Source organism: Pipistrellus kuhlii, unplaced genomic scaffold (assembly GCF_014108245.1).
Source record: "Pipistrellus kuhlii isolate mPipKuh1 unplaced genomic scaffold, mPipKuh1.p scaffold_m20_p_2, whole genome shotgun sequence".
NCBI classification, from domain to species: Eukaryota; Metazoa; Chordata; class Mammalia; order Chiroptera; family Vespertilionidae; genus Pipistrellus; species Pipistrellus kuhlii.
In genome coordinates this window covers 16,669,781-16,692,365 of record NW_023425515.1, presented here as the reverse complement: position 1 = coordinate 16,692,365, position 22,585 = coordinate 16,669,781, and the positions used below count along the sequence as shown (strand labels likewise).

Genomic DNA, 22,585 nt, shown 5'->3' with positions numbered 1-22,585 from the left:
GAATGAGGCGATGATGATGCCAGCCAACCCTTTTGTGAGAACTTACATTATGCCAGGCATAGTGCTACACACTTTATAGGCATTATCTAATTTGAAACTCACTTCCACTCTGTGATTTGAGTTTATTTTCTAGAAAATGGGATCTGAGCTGAGGCAGTCTGACTCCACAACCATGCTCTTTATAATTTTAACAGCATATGTCAAGTGTCCAGTATAGTGGTGAGCATACAACAGGTACTCACTAGATGTTACTTTCCTTCTTATCTTCCAAAGAGATAATATTTGAGGCAGCAGAAATTCTATAGGAACACAAGCAACTTTTCCAACAACCACAGGGAAAGCCATAATCAACATGAGAATGCATCAATTCTAACAGTATAACCATCTTAAAGCACAGGACAATTTATTATTTAATATAAATATCAGAGAGGAATGGAGAAGGAGAGAGAAACATCAATGATGAGAGAGAATCATTGATTGATTGCCTACTGCACGTCTCCTACTAGGGATTGAGTCCGCAACTCAAGCATGTGCCCTTGACTGGAAATGAACCTGGGATCCTTCAGTACACAGGCCAATGCTCTATCTACTGAGCCAAACCAGGTAGGGCGAGAATTTATTATTTATTATGGATTGTTCTGAAGTGATATATGGAAAGTAATGAATAGACTAAAGCATTAACATTAAAAATGCTGCAAGATTCTGAATTTTAATTGGAGGCCAATTAAAGACAAAGCTAAATATAAAAGAAAGACCCCACGTGGTACTTGCTTCTTGCACCAGGCATCAAAAGTGGCATTTCCCTGGTCACCGTGTGTGTCTTCTGCATGGGAAAAAATCCCTCAATTGCACAAAACTTCCATGATGGACTCAGCCATCTGATGAGAAAGTAACAGAGGTGGAGAGCTCCTTGTTCAGGCCAGTGATCCTCAACTCTGACTCAGTTCGTATTATCTCTTAGGAGTTGATGCCCTGTCCCATATGGGCACAGGTATTTTTTGAAAGCCCCCACGTGATTGTATTGGCAACCAGAATTAGAAACTCGTTTAGAGAGTGGTTAATACATTGTTGGAATGGATTCAATCCCCTTACAAGCTCCCAGAATGATGGGAGGCTAAGAGTGGGAGGAAGAGACACAGTAGATATAGGGCCAAACATGGAAAAGCAATTCAGCAAAGACTGAACATGGCTTTGACTCCAAACTGGACACTGTGATGCCTTGTAGGGTCTTTAGCCCTGGCCAAATAAAAGGTTACACGCTATTCTTTCAAAACTCTCTCTCTCTGGTGCTTTGCCCTTCATTTTATTACTACTATTAAACCTCCACAAAAATCCCAGTGGCAGTAAATGACTGTAGCAAAAATAGCTTAGTGAACATAATTAAAAATGGGGAGAATAAAGAAGAGCATCAGCAGTCTCATTTTCCAGGACAAGATTATAAAGGCCACAAATCCTGATAGAATAGGGTACAAATGAGACACATCAGACTTATGGGGTTAGGACAGGATTTCTCCCACTGGTGCCATTTAGAATGATTAATTCAACAGAGAGACTTAAAAGCTTAACCAAAGTCTAGTTGGAGATGGGCTACTAGGTCATTATATCATTCCTACATCATTTACTAACTTGGGGCATCTCTTGATTTTTCACTAACAGGTTTTCATGTCTATAGCATTCAGAAATAGAAATGCAAATTTCATTCTAAAGACAAATATATGTGCATTTTTTATTTACTGTGTCACTGTTCCCTCTCTTAGCAGAGGTAATTGAGGATCTGCTATCTCCCTCATATAATTCTGGTGGGTTGATTGAAAAAGTGACATAGCAGTCACCAATTCATCTGAATAAAACGCCAACTCTTCTTAAAGTTACACTAGTAAAGAAATTACATATATTTAGCACACCCTGGAGGGTGCAAACTCCCAAGTATAAACCTTAATTTAAAACATGTTTGCAAGACAGGCAATGACAGATGGGACAGTGAAAAATGTTGATGGGTGGAGCTAGAAGACCACAGATGTGTTGAACTTGCACACAAGAAAACTTGAATGAAGGTGTGCCTCATTTATATGCCAATATATGCATTAAAGATCTGGTCATCAGCCCTGGCCAGTGTGGCTCAGTTGGTTGGGTGTCGTCCTGTGCACCAAAAAAGGTTGCTGGTTTTTAATCCAAGATCAGGGCACATGCCTCAGTTGCAGGCTCAATCCCCAATAAGGGGTCTGTGGGAGACTGCTGATTTGCTTTCACACTGATGTTTCTCTCTCTCTCTCTCTCTCTCTCTCTCTCTCTCTCTCTCTCTCTCTCTCTCTCTCTCTCTCTCTTTGTCTCTCCCTCCTCCCTCTCTCTCTAAAAATCAATTTTACAAATATTTGAAAATCTGGTCATTAGCTCTCAAAAGCTATAATCTCTCACTCTGGCTTATCTTGTGCAGTTACCTTTTCTCACACTCTGTATTCTAACTCTTTACTTTCTTTCAGTTCACCTAGTCTCTTTATTCAATTCCTTCCTTAACCAGGAAGATTAGGATGGTTGGATAATATGGTTCACCATTTAGAAGACTCTCTTGCCCTATTCTCAACTCTATTGCTTCACTCTTCCTTCACTGCAGTTGTCTGGCAAAAATTCACACCTGAATGAATTTGACTCTCTGTACTCATCGCCTATAACCAAGATGCTGAGCTGTGCTGGAGGAAATTACAGGCCGCTGAGCCCCATGCATTGTAGTTCCTTGGTTTACACTAACTATGCATAGAGCTTACTAGGCTTTTGTTTCTCATCATTTTTATCCACTGTTTGGATTTCAAACCTATCCTATTTCTCTCAACCTCAGATCCCACCTCCTCTTCCTTCATCATCGGCAGATAATCATGCCTCCTGCTTCACAGAGCAATTCAGCAAAGAACATAAAAGCAAACAAACTGTAACCCCCTCCACCTCCTGCTACCAAATCTACCAGCCTCCCCATAGCAGATAAGACTGATGCCCTGCCCACTCCCCATGAGGGTACAGCTGCCTGAGAACTCCCACTGGGGTACAAACACTCCTCTTTCCTAATCTTTCGGTGGGTGTGCACTGGCTCCAGAGTTAAGGAAACTCCATGGATCTGCACTTCTCATTATTGTATCTTTTCTTTGTCTGGTTCTACTTTATTTACTCTTAATTTCACACCCAATCCTTTTTGTTCATACTTGTCTGATTCGCATTTGCCCGTTTTTTAATGTTCCATTTATCTTTGTCCCTTTCCTTAAAGAGCATACCTAGGAACTTGCACTTTCTTTTTATCCAATTCTAGAACTTTGTAATTTACTACAATGATACCAATGTTAGATTTTTTTTCCCTGAAATTTTATTTCATTCTTTTAGAACATTTTATTTACCTGTCTTTAATTTGGTCGAGCCTCATCTAGCTCACAGCCCCCTGATGGATTCTGTACAGGCTCTCTCTATATGTTCACAGTATGATGAACCGGTCTCGCAGTTAGTGGGCAATGGATTGTCACATTTAATCTTTTGCTAAAGTGACCATATTTGAGTCATATGTAGCCTGTCTCTTTGCCTCTGTCCCCAGTCTTCTCCAACTTGCCATATGTGCTGGTGACCACTGTGACCAAAATGAGTTTCCTTACAGGCATCTAATCAAGTGACCCGTGGAGTTAAATATTTCGTACTCCCACGCACAAACCAATAAATTCTAAGCTTCATGGTCTAGCCTCAATGCTCTTCATAATCTTTCTAAAACCATCTTTATTCATTTTATTTCCCAAGCAGGTCCTTCTCCAGGCTATGCTAGTCTAGACTTCAAGCTTCCCTTCCTAAAATCTATGTATCAATTCATTTAGAAAATATTTATTGAACTCCCTTCATTTCCCCAGAACCATGCCAGATGAAAGGGTCAAAATGGCAGATGATGATAATGGAGCTCCCAGTCTAGCAGGGAAGATGGATAAATGTTCAAACAATTATAGTACATAGCCCCAAGGGCTACATACTAGTAAGAGATGACAGATGGGAACTAATAGAAAGTCTCTAGCTGGACTTGGATGGTCAGGAAAGCAAATCAAGCCTGGATCTGAGTGAGGAGAGAGTAGGAAAATTCAACAGAAAGAACGGCCTGTGTCTATCTTTCTCTCATCAGCCTGGCAGATTCCTATGCATCTTTCAACATCCTGGTGCCTCCTGAGGCTCCCACCCTGCTCCCCAGAAAAAGTGGCCACTTCCTGATCTGTGTTATTTCTGTCTTTTACCTCTGCCTTTCTGTCTCTCTACCTCTATCATGGTCTTGCTAAACTGCTTTTTTGCTTGTTTACTCTTTGAAGTAGCTCTTTCCTCTTAGTAATCAGCTAAGATATTTTTTCATTCAGGAAATCTTCCATAACCTCCTCCACTCAAACCTAGGCAGTCCTTGTATGTGTTCTCATAGCATCTCATATTTCTCTTAGAACTCTGGTCACATTATGATTCATTCATTCATTCAGTCAGTCAGTCAGTCATTCATTTCATAAATGGGCATAGGCGTAGGCATGTGTGCTGAGCTGATAACCCAGCAGGAAATAAGTCAGACTTAAAGTTATTCCCAGCAAACATAAACGCAGGGTGTCCTCTGAGGACACTTAGCCCAAGGATCTAATTCATCCTGGGAAGAGGAGGCCGAGGAAGTGAAGAGCCTCCATTATCACAGATGATGACAGTGACTATGGGGACTTGGAAGCTGGAGGTGATGGGCGGCAGGAACCAGGTAGCTGGTGGAGAGGCCTCTGTGATCTCTACCACTGGCTGTGACATTTCCCCTCTTCCTGCCTCTGTTTTTCTTGTCTGTAAAGGGGATGGCGACTGCAAGGACTAATTTTCAATCTCTTAACTGTGAGACCATGTTTCTAAATTGTTATCAGTTCCAGCAAGGGCCAGGAAGGGGTGTGTGTGCGCACACACATTGGGGTTGTTGTAGCGTCTTCTGCTTTTTCCTCTCAAGTTCTTCCCCGAGCTGTAACTCTGACCATGAACCTCAGGCTGCTGTGCCTTTGCCCCCCTCTCCCCCCATATCTAATACACTCTACAAGGGACAGCACAGGCTGCCAGGTTGTCAGCAATTCTTAAGAAGGATTTTATCTGTGAAGGTATAAAAAATGAAGAAGCCACATTTTAAAACTATTTTGTAAAAACACAAACGCCGATTCATTTTTAATGTGTGTGCACCAAGGCATTTACTCAAGGTAGACGTTCCAGGAAAAGTGACAAGCCTAAAACTCTCCCGTTTCATGTTTAATATTCATGCACCATTTAAATTCTGTGGCTATTTTGGTCTTCAGACAGTTTACTTTGTGCTATGCAAGAAAATTGGTAAGTTCTTTGAGGGAAGAAACTGCACTGTTTAAATTGTTTCTAAAGAGTCTCAGGGGGCACGTTATAAATACTATTGTTGTTGTTATGTTGTTAGAATGATAGGTGAGGTGCCCAGTTTGCATTGGCCTCAGTGTCACAAAAATAACGCCATTCATGTTAAATATTTAAAAGTCACGTCCTCCTGTTGTCAAAATATTTAGTGCAGTGACAGCATCTCAAACAGGGAGGTGAGCCACCGGTACATTCTACACATTAGAAAGAAGCCACCAGCTTATTTTCATGATTCCCTGCTTTTGCACTAGAAGGTTGCCTTGGTTAGGGAAGGGAATAGGCAGGGTGAGTCCAGGTGGCAGGTGCTGAATGGAAGGGGAGTGAGCTGGATCTGCCAGCCCCAGGAACCTTCCCCGGACTTCAGCTCCAGAGAGTCCCAGGCCAACCCTGGGCAGATTTTCCTTTTGGAGGCCACAGCTCAGGTGGAAATGACTCAGGCCAGATCCAGGGTCTGGGACTGAGGATAGCAGCTATCGAGTGGGCAGAAATCATAGCTGCTGGCACTAGCTCACCAGATACCAGCTTACACCTGTCTCCATCCACTTCCATCTGGTAAGGGCAATGGATTCCAAGCCTGCCACTGCCTTAGAATCATCAGTGCAGCCATTTAAAAACACTTGCTCCAGGCTGTTATTTGCATATTTGAAAGCACCACAAGTAATGCCAATATGCAGCTGGAGTAGAGAAGAAACATTTCTTGAGAGGTTCAGTGTAGGTTTGCCAAGGGGTTCCATATTCATGGAGTCAGTTGGCACTACCTAGGAATCACAGCCTGGAGGTTTGTGTAAAACAGGGCCCCAGAGGTGTGTAGTGTTCCTTCTCTTCTTTATTGCTTAGATCAAGACCTAACCCTGTCATGTAGGACTGTATAAAGTGTCCTTCTGATCAGTGAACAGCGCAGAAGTCCTTTTAGGATGATGGTATTCTACCTGTGTTCAATATATGCTCAAATGAGTACATGACCATATATCTCCCTATCTGAGCTCTCCCTATATTCCTATATACTACAGCACTCCCAGAGTACCTGTCAGCTTGGCACATATGCCTGGGTGATGTTTTTAAAAACTAGCAAAATAATTTTATTAGTTAGGATTCACCAAAGAAATAGAAACCTATAATTTTTATAGAATTCCTTATTGATATATTCATACATTTCTATATAATTATAATATGTAATATATTATAAAACATACAAATGTATTTATGTAAATATATATGATATTTAAATATGCATGTACATATACAAAGAGATTTATTCTAAGGAATTGGTTATGAAGGTTGAGAAGTCCTAAGATCTGCCATCTGTAAACTGTAGTATATTCAGGCCATGCAGAGCTGATGGATGATATAAATTCTAGTCCAAAAGCAAGTAGGCTCAAGCCTGATAAGAGAGGATATTTCAGTTCAATTCCAAAGGCCAGACAGGTCTGACATTCCAGCTCAAAGTGGTCAGGCAGAAGGAGTCCCCTCCTTTTGGATGGAGGGTCCCCCTTTTTGTACTAGGCATTCGTGCCTTCCACTGACTGAATGAGGGCCACCCTTCCACACTGGGGAGGGCTACTTTATTCAATCCACTCATCCAAATGTTAATCTCATCCAAAAACACTCTCAGGACACACTTAGAATAACATTTGACCAAATATCCAGGCACAACATGGCCCAGTCAAGTTGACATAAAATTAATCATCACGTGACCTTTTTCTTGTGAGCATTTCATCTGGAAGGAAGCCCACTCACCTGAAAGTAAGTGGTGCCGGGTAAATTCAGCCCCTTTCAAGCACCTATAGGAGTAGCTACCCACAGTGGTGTGTCGCCTCCCATGGCGTGAATCAGACGGGCCTTCTTCTATTCATGCGAGACTTTAAGGAGCAACTCAGAATGTAGGCGGATGCCTCTTTGTAATGACAGAAGTAAGAGCCCTGCTGAGAAGGCTCTGAGCTGACCCAGCCTGGACTCCATGGCATGGTAGACCCCTTGTCCATGACTTTCTTTGGGGGCAATTCTCATTGCTTGGCTGACCCCTATCTCCGCTCCTCACCTCCCTTCACGTGGCCTTCTCTGTTTCTGCATTGAAGTGCTGCTGAAGAAAACCAAAGAACTGAGTTGGCTGGACCTCAGCAGTTCATGATTTCTGACCTCTGCTGGATCTTCACTAATACACAGTGCACTTTGTCATTCTGTAGCAACTGATCCATCTATGCAGATATTCATTCAATAAATATTTTTGAGCACCTACTACTTGCCAGATACTGTGATCTGCTAAAGGTACAATAGGAGTGTAGAAAAGGCAGAGGTCGTCTCTGCTCTCAGGGAGCATGTCATGTGGCAAACTCCATAGGCAGGTGTCCTAAACCTGGGCAAATATCTCAACCCTCTGAATATGCAGGTGGCCTTAAGTACATCCTTGGGTTCATCACTGTTATAAGTTCCCAGATCTTTATTCACAGCCCAGAGTTCCCTCTGGGTATCTGGAGAAGGTCACAGGCTCTCTGATCACCACTCCCTAGCAATGTTCCCACTTCCTCCTCTTACTGTCCCCTCCTGGCCTTCCTCCTGAGGTTTCAGCTCATCCACTACATGCCCAATCCAGGAACCCAAGCATCCTTCCTTGTTCAGGGAGACTTCTTATTCTGCACCCTGAGGTCACCAGGTTCTGTTTATTCTTCCTCCTGAATAATCTGAATAATCATCTCCTTCTGGTCCACTTTTAATACCACTGCCTCATTGTCTGCCTTGTCTCCAGTCACAACCCTTCCCCCTCTAATGTAGCCTTTATATCGCTGCCAGAAAACAATTCTAATACGTTTGATCATGTCCTACTCCTGATCCAAGTTCTAAAATGGTTTTTCACACGCTACAGCAGAGTTGTAAACTTTTGTTTGGCAGAAGGATGCTTCCCCAGTCCCTTCAAAATGGAATGTGAAGCACTAAAAAGCAATGAGCTATTAAGCCATGAAAAGATATGGAGGAAACTTAAATGCATATTTCTAAGTGAAAGAAGCCAATATGTAAAGGCCACAATTCCAACTATCAGACATTCTGCAAAATGCAAAACGATGAAGACAGTAATGGATCAGTGGTTGCTAGAGTTTAGGAGGAAGGGAGAGATGAATAGGCAGAGCACAGAGGATTTTTAGGGCAGGGAATATTTTGTATGATAATATAATGGTGGATACATGCACTATACATTTACCAAAGTCATAGTACAACACCAATAGTTATACATATAACGAATGTAAACTACAATCTTTAGGTGCTAATGATGTGTCAATGTAAAATGGTAACCAATGTACCAACCACTCCGGTGTGGGATGTTGATGGTGGGGGAAGCTATATGTATGTGGGAGAAGGGGAACTTTCTGTACTTTTTGTTCAGTTTTGCTCTAAAAATGGTTATTACTTATTACATTAAAATTTTACATTTAAAAAGTTAGTTTACTTTTTTTTTTTTAAAGCCACTTGGATGGAGGTTGTGGTGAAAGAAGGAGGAGGGCGGAGAGAGGTGGAGCTTTGTCTGTCTCTCTTCCTCCAAGCGACCCTGAGACCTTGGGGCCGTAGGAGTTGGAGGAACTTGGAAGACAAGAGCTGAATGCTTTAGCAAGGCAAACAAGGGCTCTCTCCATCAGGCCCAGCTTTCTTTTCTAGCTCATTTCTTAAGGTTCCTGAGCACCATGCACTCATAATATTCTAATGTTTCCCCAACTGGTACTTGCATGTATTGATCCCTCTGTCTTGAATTATTTGCCCTCTTTTTCCACCACCTTCTCTGCTTGATAACTCCCTTTAAGTCTCAGCTCTATAGCACCTTCCCTGTGAAGCTGTCCCAAAGACCCTGTGCTCGATTCGTCCCAGACTCCACTCTGGCACTGTCTGTGTTTGCATGCCTGATCCTACTAAACTGGGAGCAATCTGAAGCAGAGGCCTTGCTGCTTTCACCCACGTATCCCCCATAATAGCATAGTGCCTAGTTTCCTACATATTTGCTCAGAATGAATGAATGAATGAATGAATGAGTACATAATTCTATTCTTCCTCTCTGAGAAGATGATCCTACCTCCCACTAGACTGAGGCAATTTTCAGTCACCCTTTTGTGGATTTACTCTTTTCCATCAGTGTATTTATAAACAGGCCAGCCAAAGCAACACACAAGTGGGTTTGGCCATTTAATTCTTTTTACCCATTTCGCTTACTGGCAGAGTTTATTCCTCCAAATGTATTTTCAGTTCATCCTCGAGTTACTTCACCTGCCCGCTCTCATTTACACATGCTCCTATTTCATTGAAAGAAAGCTTGTCAGAGCTAGAAGTTCCCATCCTGTCCTCTCATAGAGAAGAAAGTCAGAATGGTTAGCTTAAACTATGGCCTTTAGAGTATTCCAATATAATTGTGTGATAACTTGGAACTATGATGCTTAATTTCCAAAGCCTCGGTTGAACATGGGCTGTGATTTTGCTGACATCCCAAGTCCACAGCAATAAACCCAGCTTCCTCTGGGTTGGACAGCTGGGGTCTGCAGAGCATGACTAATTATCTAAGGCAGGTGCATTTTTCCTTTCTCTGAATTTTTTTTTTGTCTCCTCTGGCTTACAGAGGTAGCTCAGAGCAGTTCTTAAAGAATGCTTATTCAAGCTGTCAAGCTCTGTTAACCTGTTCTGAATGAAGCCAGTCAGCCCCTGAACTTCCTTGCTTCCTCCTGTTTTTCACACAGTGTCTTATCACAAGTGCTCAGGCTCTCAGAGAAGCTCAAAGCTCAAGTTAGGACTTCTGCTCCTGAATCGTCTGTTCCAAAGCTCACCCCTCCACTCACACACATGGGGTTTTAAAACACTGCTCTCTGCCCTCCAGACATTCATTTACATGTAGCACTTCATGGACACCTGCAATTTTTTAGTCTTAAGGGTCTTTGGTGGAATTTTCTATGTACTTTTGACTAAATTATTTTCTGCCCTAGAAACTGACTCTATGAGATAATTGGTCAATGATCTTTTACTATATTTCTTAATTTGTATTTTCTTAAATTATCATATTTCATAATTTGTATTTATAGGGAGTTTCTTTCAATAATAGATAGTGATTAATTATTTACCATTAAGTACATTCTCATAAAACTAAGGCTAGATGGTTCCTGATAGTGAGTCTCTTTTCAAACAGAAGTGAAAAGTAACAAGATCAGAACTATAAATTAAGCAAATGCAAGTTCCCTTAGACTTAGAGTGAATAAAGTCCTCCCTTAGGTTCCAAATCAGATCATCAGAATGAATCAGAAAAATTTAGGCCTCATTCACCTTAATATCTTTGAAATACAGTGAAAGGAGGCAGAATTTGTTGCCACTATCTCTTATTTATTCATTACCATTCTTTCCCTGGTCTCCACTCTTCCATTCAATAGGAATCAAGAAACCTTCCCCTGAACTTTCACATGTATATCACCTTGTCCTCACAGTATGTAAAGTAGATTATAAAAATATCTAAAATCTAAAATACATAACAATACAGAAAAATCCATGAAGAAATTAGGCAAAGAGAAAATAAGGATAGAAAAAGTTCAGATAAGCTATAGATAAACTGAGTACACAAATGCTATGAGGTCCTTCCCATTTGCTAATTGGAAGTAACACTTGAGTCTTCTTCTAGGGTGCACATTAGTATCAGATTTCTTCCTGTTGGATGCCCCCCTAAGGCATCATGGGCACCAGGCCTCCTTGGGCCTGAGAGGCAAGGGGCTGTGTTGGGCAGGAAAGGATCAGAAGGAGGACTGGGACAAGGCTGGTCACAAAGCCCTTCTCACCTTAAATGGGGTCCTGACTTGTACACCAATCACTTTATAGTATCCTCCCCAACCTTCCACCTCCCAGCCCACCTTACATGATACCATGAGTACTTACCAAGACCCAAGCAAGAAACTCTGAGTCCTGATTTTCCAAGATTCCTGGAATAAAAACAAAGGAACAATGTGGTCATTGTTTCCTCAAGGGCACTGTGTACATTTAATCATGAAGATTCTATCTCACCTTGATGACATGGTGCTTGACTAGAGTTGTGGTAGAGACAGAGCTCCAGGCACAGGCTGTGGCCTTGGGGAGACGCTCTTGTTCCTCTCTATTTTGCACTAGGAGCTCAGAAGTTGCTCAAGCTCAGCACAAGAACAAATGTCTCCAGCAAACACAGCTTTGCAGCCCTGAATGATAGTTTTTATTAATTTGCTTACAAATTGTCTTTCTCATTCTAGAATCTGAGTTCCTTGAGGACAAGATCTATATCTTATTCATTAACCAACCAGGCATTCATTATTTATTAGTAATTCATTGGCAGAGCCTGATGCCAGTGGACCCTTAATATATATTTGTTGGCTGAGAAACTGATAACCTAATCTCCAAAGTAGAGTATTATCGATACTAGTGGATGGAGATGATTAAAAGAACAAATACAAAATCCTTCAGGCTAATTAAAATAAATTATATTATCTTTTATAAAGTGCTACATAAAATTGGTATAAAAAAACAAGACAGTCCTTTTGTAAATGATTGTTTTTCCCCTCATTAACACCTTTGCTTTTCAACCCTGAAATTTACCAGGGCAAGGAAATATATTTTCACTCTCTAAGCAAGGACTCTAGTGTTTATTGGAAGGTGTGTCCATGGAGTTCCAGACCGAACCCATCATCTAACTGCTGTCAAAGCAGAAACCAAATTCTCAGAGAGGATGCCTCACAGAATTTTGTAGGGAGGTTCAAAATGAGGAGGTGAAGCTTAAATAACGGAAACTTGGCAGAAAATTGTACCCCTTTTTGTTGTTTAAATTTTCTTTTCCAATTACAGTTTATATTCAATATTATTTTGTTATCAGTATCGGGTATACAACAGTGGTTAGACAAATATCATTTATAAAGTGATCCCCCTGATATTTCAAGCACCCACATCCCTTATATTCTGATCAGATGCCTTTATGAGAACACAACTTTCCTCCCCATCCCAAACAAAACAGCACCCACAAACATATCCAATGGTAGCCCTGCTCAGCAACTCCGGGTCCTCCCTGGATCAGAGTTAGTATTTTGTGCTCTCATTTTTGCACCATTTTTCTTTCCTCTACTTGTTGTTATCGTTTACAAAATCACCTAAGCAACACATTTAATTTGATAGCAGAGTCCAAAGTGCATTGTATTGCAGAGTTGAAAGAGCCTGGTTTCTATCCCATTTACCCAACTAGCTAGCTAATCTTGGAGAAGTCACTTCCTTCCTATGGGGTTCAAGTTCTTCATAAGAATGATGGGACATTAAGATTGTCATTCATCCAATATCACTGTTATGGGCCTGTGACATGACAACGTCTGCTAAAGTGTTGTGCAGTACACAACAGCAAGCCACAGTTAGTTTTGGTGCCTTCTGCCTCTGCTCAGCCTTCACAGACACAGTTCTGAGTTTTTCGTTTTGTTTTTAATATATATATATATATATATATATATATATATATATTTTTTTTTTTTAATTGATTTTTTTTTTACAGAGAGGAAGGGAGAGGGATAGAAAGCTAGAAAGATCGATGAGAGACATCGGTCAGCTGCCTCCTGCACACCACCTACCGGGGATGTGCCCTCAACCAATGTACATGCCCTTGACATGAATCAGACTTGGGACCTTTCAATCAGCAGACCAAAGTTCTATCCACTGAGCCAAACCGGTTTCAGCAATAGTGCTGAGTTTTCCAGTATGAATTGGATATGTCCAACTGAAAGGAAATTCTTGCATAAAGGGGATTGTGAAAAATATTTTGAATTGCTGTACGAAGCGAAAAATAATCAGACCTCTCCATGAAAATAATTTGTATAAGAAGTTATTATTTGATCTATTTTATTTATTTTTAAATTATACTTGTACATCAAAAATATTATTCTCTTAGTAGTTTCTCAGAAAACTACAGGCTGTGCAACCAGAAGATCTTTCTTTTAGTCTAAAAGTCTACTGATTTTAAGAATGGGAATTAAGAGCAAAAGCTAAATAGTGGGGAGAATAAAAAATTACAACAAAGGCATATACGTAAATGTGATGAGCAGTCTTCCAGGTGGACTTATTCAACACTGACGAGTCAGCAAAGATTTATGGCAAGGTGGGCACATTCCAAGTAGTGTCCAGGTCATGCGGATACAGGGAGAAAGCAGGCCCAGGGTCTTTGGGAGTACATGGGAAGGAGACTACTATCTCAGGATTGTATTTGCATACCTATGTGGGGAGAGGGAAATCTAGGTAAGGATTTTTATTTTAAGATCATTCAATGATTCTGAGAACAACAGGATGGAGGGACATGGTACAGAAAATTATGTAGAGCACGCACGACATTTTTATCACAAGCTCAAATAGGGCAAGGTTATGTCACTGGGCACAGAAGGTGGGGAGACCTGACCTATGACAGTGACTTAGGAAGATGATAATCACTCTGCTATGGGTTTGAAGGACCAATCTGAGGAAGCTGAGAACCGTCAGCAAAAACAAACTGCAAAGTAGCAAGTACTAAACGTGGCCCATTTTTTGCCACCGCTGCTTAAACTCCCAGGCCAGCTTTTCTGGAATGAAAGTCTTAGCAGATTTTGCACCGTAAGAAAAGTTCAGGTGTGGTGGTGATAGGTTCTGCACTGAACCACGATGGTTTTTTGTTTTGTTTTTTAATTTATATTTTATTGAATTTTTACAGAGAGAAAAGGAGAGGGATAGAGAGCCAGAAACATTGATGAGAGAGAAGCATTGACCAGCTGCCTCCTGCATACCCCCTTACCGGAGATGCACCCACAACCAATATACATGCCCTTGACCAGAATCGAACCTGGGACCCTTCAGTCCTCAAACTGATGCTCTATCCACTAAGCCAAACTGGTTTCCACGAGCCACGATGTTTTCATATCCTTTAACTCTTTTTAAAAAAATATCTTCACCCTTGAGGGAATGGTTACCGTGTTCAGGTGGTTGCTTTTAAAATGAAAGGCATTTTCTGTGTACAAGCCATACCTCTTAGTCCATTGCCCCGAGTTTGTCCAGGGCTGCGTTATCTTTGTGAGACTCTTTCTCATAAAGCACTCTCAGCACGTGATGGTGCCTCTTACTCTGCAGATGGACAGGGGAGGAGGAATTAGCTCCCTCCAATTCATGGCATGGAATTCCAACACAATTTCCACAGTTCCAAATGGCACATCTGCATCCTTCTGCCTGGGTTTAGGTCTGTGTAGTACTCACTGGAGACATGGCGATTGTCCAGCTAGGCTAATCTATTTAAGCTCTGCTGGACAATAGGATGCACCTACTGGATGCATTTGAGCTAACGAGTACAACATATATCATTCCAAAGCTTGTTTGTGTGGCTATACCACCCACAACGGCCAAGTTTACACAACATGCTGGGCTACAACAGATGCCCAGGAACCTTCATTATCTCACCATATGGAATTTTTGTGAGCACTTTATGATCTTGGTGTGACACTGCACAACAAATAGCTTTATAGGTCTTCATTTTATTTCTTTTTAAAAAATATATTTTATTGATTTTTTTAGAGAGAGGGATAGAGAGTTAGAAACATCGATGAGAGAGAATCATCGATCAGCTGCTTCTTCACATCCCTTACTGGGGATGTGCCCGCAACCAAGGTACATGCCCTTGACCGGAATAGAACCTGGGATCTTTCAATCTGCAGACCGACGCTCTATCCACTGAGCCAAACCAGTCTTGGCTCATTTTATTTCTTAATTCCTCCGCATTTGCACAATTGAGGCTGCATAAAAATGCACATCCAATTTCCAATTAGATTGAATTCCTTTCTCGTTTGACTCAAAATACTAGTTCCAGTGCATGGACTTAACTATTTTAACAGTGTCAGATATATCAGAAGAAAGCCTCAGCATGTTCATTTTTAGTATCTGTTCCTGTTTAAGTCAAAATAAAAGCTCATCTTTCTCGGGTGAACCTGAGCTGCTCCGCACCTAATATTAGAAATGGATGACATCAGTGTGGGGACATGGGACATTGAGCTTTGTGAGTCAAATTTTGGAAATCCTCAGTCTTAAATAAAAACTTCAGGAAAGAGTTACCCGGAGAAGAGATATTGCTTCTGAGAACTCAGTGGTGGTATTTCTCCTTTCTTTCTGGAGCCTGGTCTATTACTTAGTGAATACTTGGCTGAATTTATTTTAGGGCAATGGCAGAGGCATTAACTATATATAATTCCTGGTGTTGTTTTGTGCATCCATCAGGCTTTCTTTGATTTTTAAGGCAATAATGAAGCATTAGTATCTGTTCCTGTTTAAGTCAAAATAAAAGTTCATCTTTTGTGCATCCAGCAGGCTTTCTTTGATTTTAAGGCAATAATGAAGCATTGAGAACTGAAATAAAGCATCATGTAGGTCCAGCATTACAAGCCATCCTTATGCTCACCATTCCTTTACAAATTACAGATTCTAACAGCAGATTAGCAGCCCAAATGTGTTGTTTTAAATTGATTGCTTCTGAATACTTGCATTTTAGACATTATTCTCAGTTGTAAGTAGCTTGAAGAAGAAATGTAGTTAGCTAAAATAGTTACCTTGCATTTGATTTAAGGTTGACACAACAGGGACAACTAAAAGCCCATGTAAGGGGTTCTGGTGGCCATGTCAGGCTGGCAGAAATGTTTCGATTTGACCCGCTTTCATGTGCTCAGATCATTACATCATCTGCTGTCTCACTCTACTTAAACACTTTTCTATCCCTCTAACTCACACTCTGCTGTCATGGGGTGCCTCACTTGGAAGTTACTAGTCAAATCTGAGGTATGGAAAAATTTTAAAAAACAAGAAATGTACATTTAAGCTTTCCTTAAAAATCCAGAACACAAAAAAAATATTCATTTGCTAGTCAGCTGCTTTTGATGGTTGCCCAGGAACATACATTGTGATTGCCAGGAAGGTGATTTCAACCTGTAATATGCTTTCTTATGAAGGCATCATTCATCACTGTTGATAAGTGAATAATGACTCATTTGGAAACCAAAAATCCAAGATTTTATGGCAGGCACTGACAAATAGCACAATGGAATTTTATTTCATTCTTTACTTTTTATTGAAGTAGGAAGACAGTAGAATGTGTTTCTTTTAGATTCTTTGAGTTACAGGTTTAAGTCATTTGTCAGTTGTTATGTAAATTCTTATTTTTTTGAACATATAAAATCACCTATTGATCTGTATCATTCTAAAAAAGTCTGGAGAAGTATGGCAAAAAAAAGAGACTTCAACTTAATTAATTAGTTCAGTAGAGATGTACCAAGTTTCAACTATATACAAAGCCTCATATTAGGGTATTGGAGTGGGCTAAGTAGCAGATAATTGCTGCTCTCATGGAGTGTACACCAAAGAAAGGGGAATGGTATGATGTTACATAGTGAGTTTGTTATTTGATTATAATCCTAATTAAAAGGACAGTGAGCCCCTAAGTGTAAAATTGGGATGTTGGGGAAGCTGACATTGGCTGGATGGTTATAAAAAGCTTCTCTAGCAGCATGTAATCCGAGAACCAATGAAGGAGTAGGAGGTTACTTAATAAAAGGAGTAGGGATCAGCATGATGAGCCGAGCGAACAGCATGTGCAAAGGCTCAGAGTTTGGAAGAAGCATGAGTAATTGAAGAAGTGAAAGAATACAGGGCAGTGGAAGAGTAGAGTGCAGAGTGACTCCAAATGAATCTGGGGGAGTGACAGGAAGTGAATCAAACAGGGCCTTTCTGATTAGTTTATGCTACCAATTTTGGTCTTACTATGAAGGAGTAATGGAAAACTACTGGGGGGGGGGGGGGGGAGGACCCACAGCAAAAATAGGTTAAAGGGATGCCAGAAGAGGAGATAGGAGGTTGCTTTGGAAATCCTGATGAGAAATAATGGTACCCTAAAATTGGATTTAGTGGACATAGAAGAATGGGGAAGATTCCAGATATTCTGATCCATTAAAATCTGTAAGACTTTCTGTTTGGTTGAAAATGAGGCTGAAAGAGAAGGAGGAGTAATGGGTCATTCTCAGATTTTTGACTTGGGCAGCTGGATGAAGAAATGTAGTTAGCTAAAATTTCACTAGATTAGGGTTCATTTGAGAAACAGAGGGTTTGACTCATCTTTGGGCATGTAGGCAAACATGCATTAACATCCTAGCTAGTTGCCTGGAGCTCAGAGTGCGGAGAGACATTTTCTAGGTGTCTAGGGTAACAGGTGCCATGGGCTGGGGTCAACTGCCAAAGGGGACCATGCTCAGCTGAAGAAGAAAGCCACAAACCTAGCCTTGAGGAGCTCCAATATCCTAGGTGGCAGCGAGCAGCCGCATAGGAAGGAGTGGTACAGATGCAGAAGGACACCAGGAAAGTGTTGGTGTAGAAGCCAACATGGAGATGGTTTGAACAGGGTGGGGAGGTCCAGTACTGGGAGGGCAGAGAAGTGCCCTTACAGTTCAGCAGCATGGCCTACTGTTGAATTCTGTGGCAGTCACTTCAGTGGTGCTGTGGGTGGGAATGTAGCTGGGTTGACTGAGGAGAGCGGAGGTGCAGAAACAATGCTTGTGTGTGACCTTGGACAGATTACTTAGCCTTGGTAAGCCTCTTTACTAATTCATAAATGGAAACCTTAATAGCCCATATTTTTTTTTTTTGAGATTGAGAAAATATAAATGCAGCACTAGTCCCAGCACATTTCACTGTTCAATAAGTGCTCCTTGTTTTTGGCCTTTCTTTATTTCCTATGAAAAGTAATATCTCCACCATTGAATTCAGGTACTGAAGCTGATAGGAGGCCCACACTCCTCGATCTCATGATCCTTTTACTTTGTGGATTCATGTTTAGATATTGCAACCATCCTGAATCTATTAAATGCACCGTGAGTCATTTTGCTAGAAATCATTAGAAAAGTAGGAACTAGGAGATAAAGATAAATAAGAGAGGCAAAGGAGAAGGTGGCAATTTGTTGGCAAAGTTTGGAGAAGTCATGTGGGTTTGAGGAATTTAGAATAGTTCTTTTGGAGTCACCAGGAGTGGGAAATGAAGATGGGACATGATGCTGTGTGGGTGGCATTATCCAAACTTGTGAGTTCTGCATGAGTGAGGTAGGGATTGAGAAATATTCATTCAGGTCTAGTCATTGATTCTATTTTTCTATCTCAAGTATCCAAAGCAACCAGAATAGCTGGAAATCAATAACTCATTCTTAAATCAGAAGAATCTAGAACCTCTAACTCAGGGGCATATAATTTGGAAGGGATAGGTCATGAACTTGGGATAGAAAAAAATACATTTTCATTTTTCACCAACTTAACTAAAATGTAGCATTTCCTTCAAATATGACCATAGGCAAGAAGTATTTACATTACCCATGATTTTGCTATCAATAAATTACAGGTAGTTTTCTGTCTCAGTTGCTTCAGAAATTAGAAAGTTATTTGCACGTTTCATGGGGTTGCAAATTTGGATTATAAATACTTTGAATTGTATTTGAATTGAATGGACTCCTGTATGTTTTGTTGTGTATTTAAAAGCTCTTTTTCTGAATAGTCTGTAGGTTTCAATGAACTGCTAGAGGGATCTATGCATGAAGAATCTTGGATGCAGATGAAAGATAAAGGTTGTTTTTAAAATGCCTCTTGGGGCATCCATCTGCCACAAAGCAACGTGAGTTTACAAGGATCTTTTTTCAAATGAGAGGAGAGACAATCCTAAAACATATTTGAAAGCAATATTACATATGCAATTCCCAATTCCTACTATTTAAAATGTGTATAATGTAAATTATAGTATTGGCACTTAATATCCCAATTTGTTTAATTTTAGTAAATTAAAAAATATTTCTTAAGCCCTGCTGAATTTAATTCCAAATTCATCCCAGTGCTTGTGTTATCTCTTCTTGTATATAAGCATCCACCCACCTGCAGCAGGGACTGCCCACCCCATTACCTGTCATTTACACCTTAGTGGGAAGGCGTTTCAGACCTTTGTTCTTACATCAGCTTGGAGGTATTTGAAGGTATAATCAAGAGAGAAAGCACTGAAATACTGATAGAAATGGAAGGGGGAATGACATGGAATAGAAGAAGCAAGTCCCCAAAGGGAAGAATACACTTTGCCCCCTTCCTAATTTTGCTCAGGGTCACCTCTCTCTTCACAACAGAATGATCATCTTCCTATATAAATATCATACACACACCTGCTGAAGCAAAGGTCTAGCCTTCCCTGGCATCCACACTGTAATGAGAACTATGATTAGTTCCACTATAATGAGATGTGCAGTTTTCAAAGGCAAATGAAACAAACAAAAGCATCGGAAGGAGGAGTCCCATGCTCCACATCTTTTCAATTCCACTTACTGTGGGGGAGTTTCTTTCTCTTTAGAAAGCAAAGTCAGCAGCGCAATGCAGACTGAGGCAGGAGCCTGGGTGAAAGGCAGGTTGGTATTTAAATAGCCACTTAATCAAAAGCAAATGCTTTCAGCCATAATACATTAGTTTGCCTTCTGCTTTCCTTGACAGAGGAACAGAAAATTCATGCCTATTTCCTCTCTGTGTCCATAGCCTTGAGATCTGCTTTCAGAGTGCCATACATCATGGAATATGTTACACACATTGTGTTTGAGGTTTTCTCCTTTCATACTAGATAGATCTGTGAGGGAAGGGACTGAGACATCTGCTTAGCACAGTGTGAGGTGCATAGTAGGTGTTCCATGATGCTCACAGTGGGTGTTCTAATGCTATCATCTTGCTGTGGATAAAGAAGGCTGTATGGTTTGTTGGAAATCACAGGCCAGCACAAGTACAAATAGTGCAGAAGTGCTTCTATCCCTCACTATCAGTGAAACCTGGGGACAGTTACTGAACCTCTCTGTGCCCCATCTGTTACCGGGGTAATAATAGAAACTACCTCAGAGGGTGATTGTGAGGAAAAACGCATGTAAGATAGTACTTGGCACATGGTAAATACTCTCTAAGCGCAAGCTGTTACCAGACAGACACAGGTTTGGATCCAAGCTTTGCGAGCTCCTGGTTGCTGTGGGAATCTCATTCACCTCACACAGGTTCCCTCTTCTGCAAAATGAGTTTCTACGCTCTCCCTGAGAGAAGAAACACAGGAAACACTGTGGCCTTTCACTCTTCTCGCATCCAATGGAGGTGTTAGGACATCTCCTTCTTCTAATTTTACAAGGGGCTGGATCTTGGGAACCTGCTTGGCAGGATGCCTCCTAACCCTACTCATACCTTTCCTCTTCTCCCCTGCCTTTCCAGCTAACTATGTCCCTGCTTCAATGGGAGGGCCAAGGCCAGCCTTCTAGTATTTACAGACTCAGAGCCTTGGGCAGGCATGAGAGAGAGAATCATGACCAAGGTCTACTTCTATGTTTAGATCTTAACCTTTAGTTCCAGCCAGCCCACCATCTGAATCTGCAGTACACACATCCCTCAAATTTGGAATATCAATCTGTGGCTCCCCTCTCCTCTCCCTCCAAAAATAGATTTTAATTCCCAAAGATTCCTTTGTTTTCCCCTCTTCTTTGGCCTCTGCAATCAGTAAATCCTGAAGAGCCTACTTCTGCACATCCCTGACCCCCCAATCCTGGCTTCTTCACAGCCACTATCAGGTCATACTTTTATGACAAATGACTTTTTACCTGTTCTGCTTCTAGATTCTCTCCTGTTCTTTCTCTGTTCATCTAACCCACTTTCTCACCTTCTTAACTGTATGTAGTAACTATTGTTCATGTTTTACTGTCTTTTCACAACTACAAATACTTGATGTTAGGATCCATGCCTGGTTTATATTTGACTTCCTCATAACAGTCTGCACCATGAGGTACAAATAAATTTTTCATTGATTAAATGAATGCTCACATGAGTAAGTCTGAGAAGCCTTTCTTACCTTCTTGATGTAAACTTCCAGAGTTATATATTATTTTAGTTTTAATTCTTTTGGGTTTAGATTGACTATTAAGACTCAACTGTCCTATTTAATATCATAGTACAATAAGGCATTAAAAAAATCAAAGGCATGCAGATTTTAAAAAGGAACAAATAAAACAGTCTCTTACTGAAGACAGCATGATTGTTATATAGAAAAATTCCAAAGATTTATGAAAAAGCTCCTAGAAGTAATAATTTAGTCCAGTTAAATGATATAAGGTCAAGATATAAAAGTTAATTGTATTTCTAGCAATGAACAACTGGCATTTGGAATTCAAAAGAATAATGTTATTTAGAGTAGCACCCTAAAAGTAAAATATTTATTTAAAAATTTATCCAAATCTGGGCACTGTTTGTATGCTAGAAGTTACAAAACATTGAAGAAAAAAATGAAAGAGGACCTAATAAATGAAGAGATGCCATGTTTATGGATTGTAAGACTCAACATTGTTAAGATGTCAATTCCTCTCAATTTGATCTGTGGAGTAAATATAATCCCAATTCAAATCCTAGCAATGTTTCATAAATATCAGAGTGATTCTCAAATTTACATGGCAAGATGTAGGAACTGGAATATCCAAAACAATTTCAGAAAGAACAAAATTAGAATGACCCTACCTGATGAATCACACTACCTGATTTCAAGATTTAATATAAAGTAACCAAGTCGGTGTGGTGTCATCAAAAGGAATGAATCATATATAAATAGAACAGAATAGAAACTAAGTGGAACAGAATAGACACTAAGTGGAACAAAACAGACAAGCCAGAAATAATGCTCCACACAAGTGTAGTCAACCGATTAATTTTTTATAAAGGTGCAAAGACAATCAAATAAAGAAAAATATAGTCTTTTAAAGAAATGATGCTGTAACAAATGGGACAATTGTGTGTGTGTGTGTGTGTGTGTATATAAATATATAAAAATCTTCTACTTCATATAAAAATGAACTCAAATGGATCATAGATCTAAATGTAAAATTTAAAACTTCAAAACTTAAGGGAAAAAATGGGAGAAAATCTGTGAGACATTAGGTTTGGCAGGAAGCTTTAGAAATAGTATCAAAAAACTGATCCATAAAAATTTAAAAATTGGATTTCACAAAAATTTAAAACTTTGCTCCATGAAAGATACTGTTAGGAGAATAAAAAGACAAGCTACAGATTGGAAGAAAATACCTGCAAAAAAAGTAAAAGATGGCCAAGATACTGAACAGACACTTTACCATAGAAAATAGTTGGAGGGCAAATGAGC

At 40.3% G+C, this 22,585-nt stretch overlaps 1 protein-coding gene across 2 annotated transcripts in view; it reads right to left on the bottom strand.

The window, feature by feature from the left end:
* The window catches only part of KCNAB1 (potassium voltage-gated channel subfamily A regulatory beta subunit 1), a 292,960-nt gene that overhangs the window by 79,549 nt on the left and 190,826 nt on the right, over nucleotides 1-22,585 (bottom strand). For both annotated transcript variants that reach the window (XM_045583626.1, XM_036444322.2), the window contains exon 2: nucleotides 11,281-11,324. In XM_045583626.1, the coding sequence (XP_045439582.1) occupies nucleotides 11,281-11,324 (44 nt within the window). The remainder of the gene's footprint in view (nucleotides 1-11,280; nucleotides 11,325-22,585) is intronic.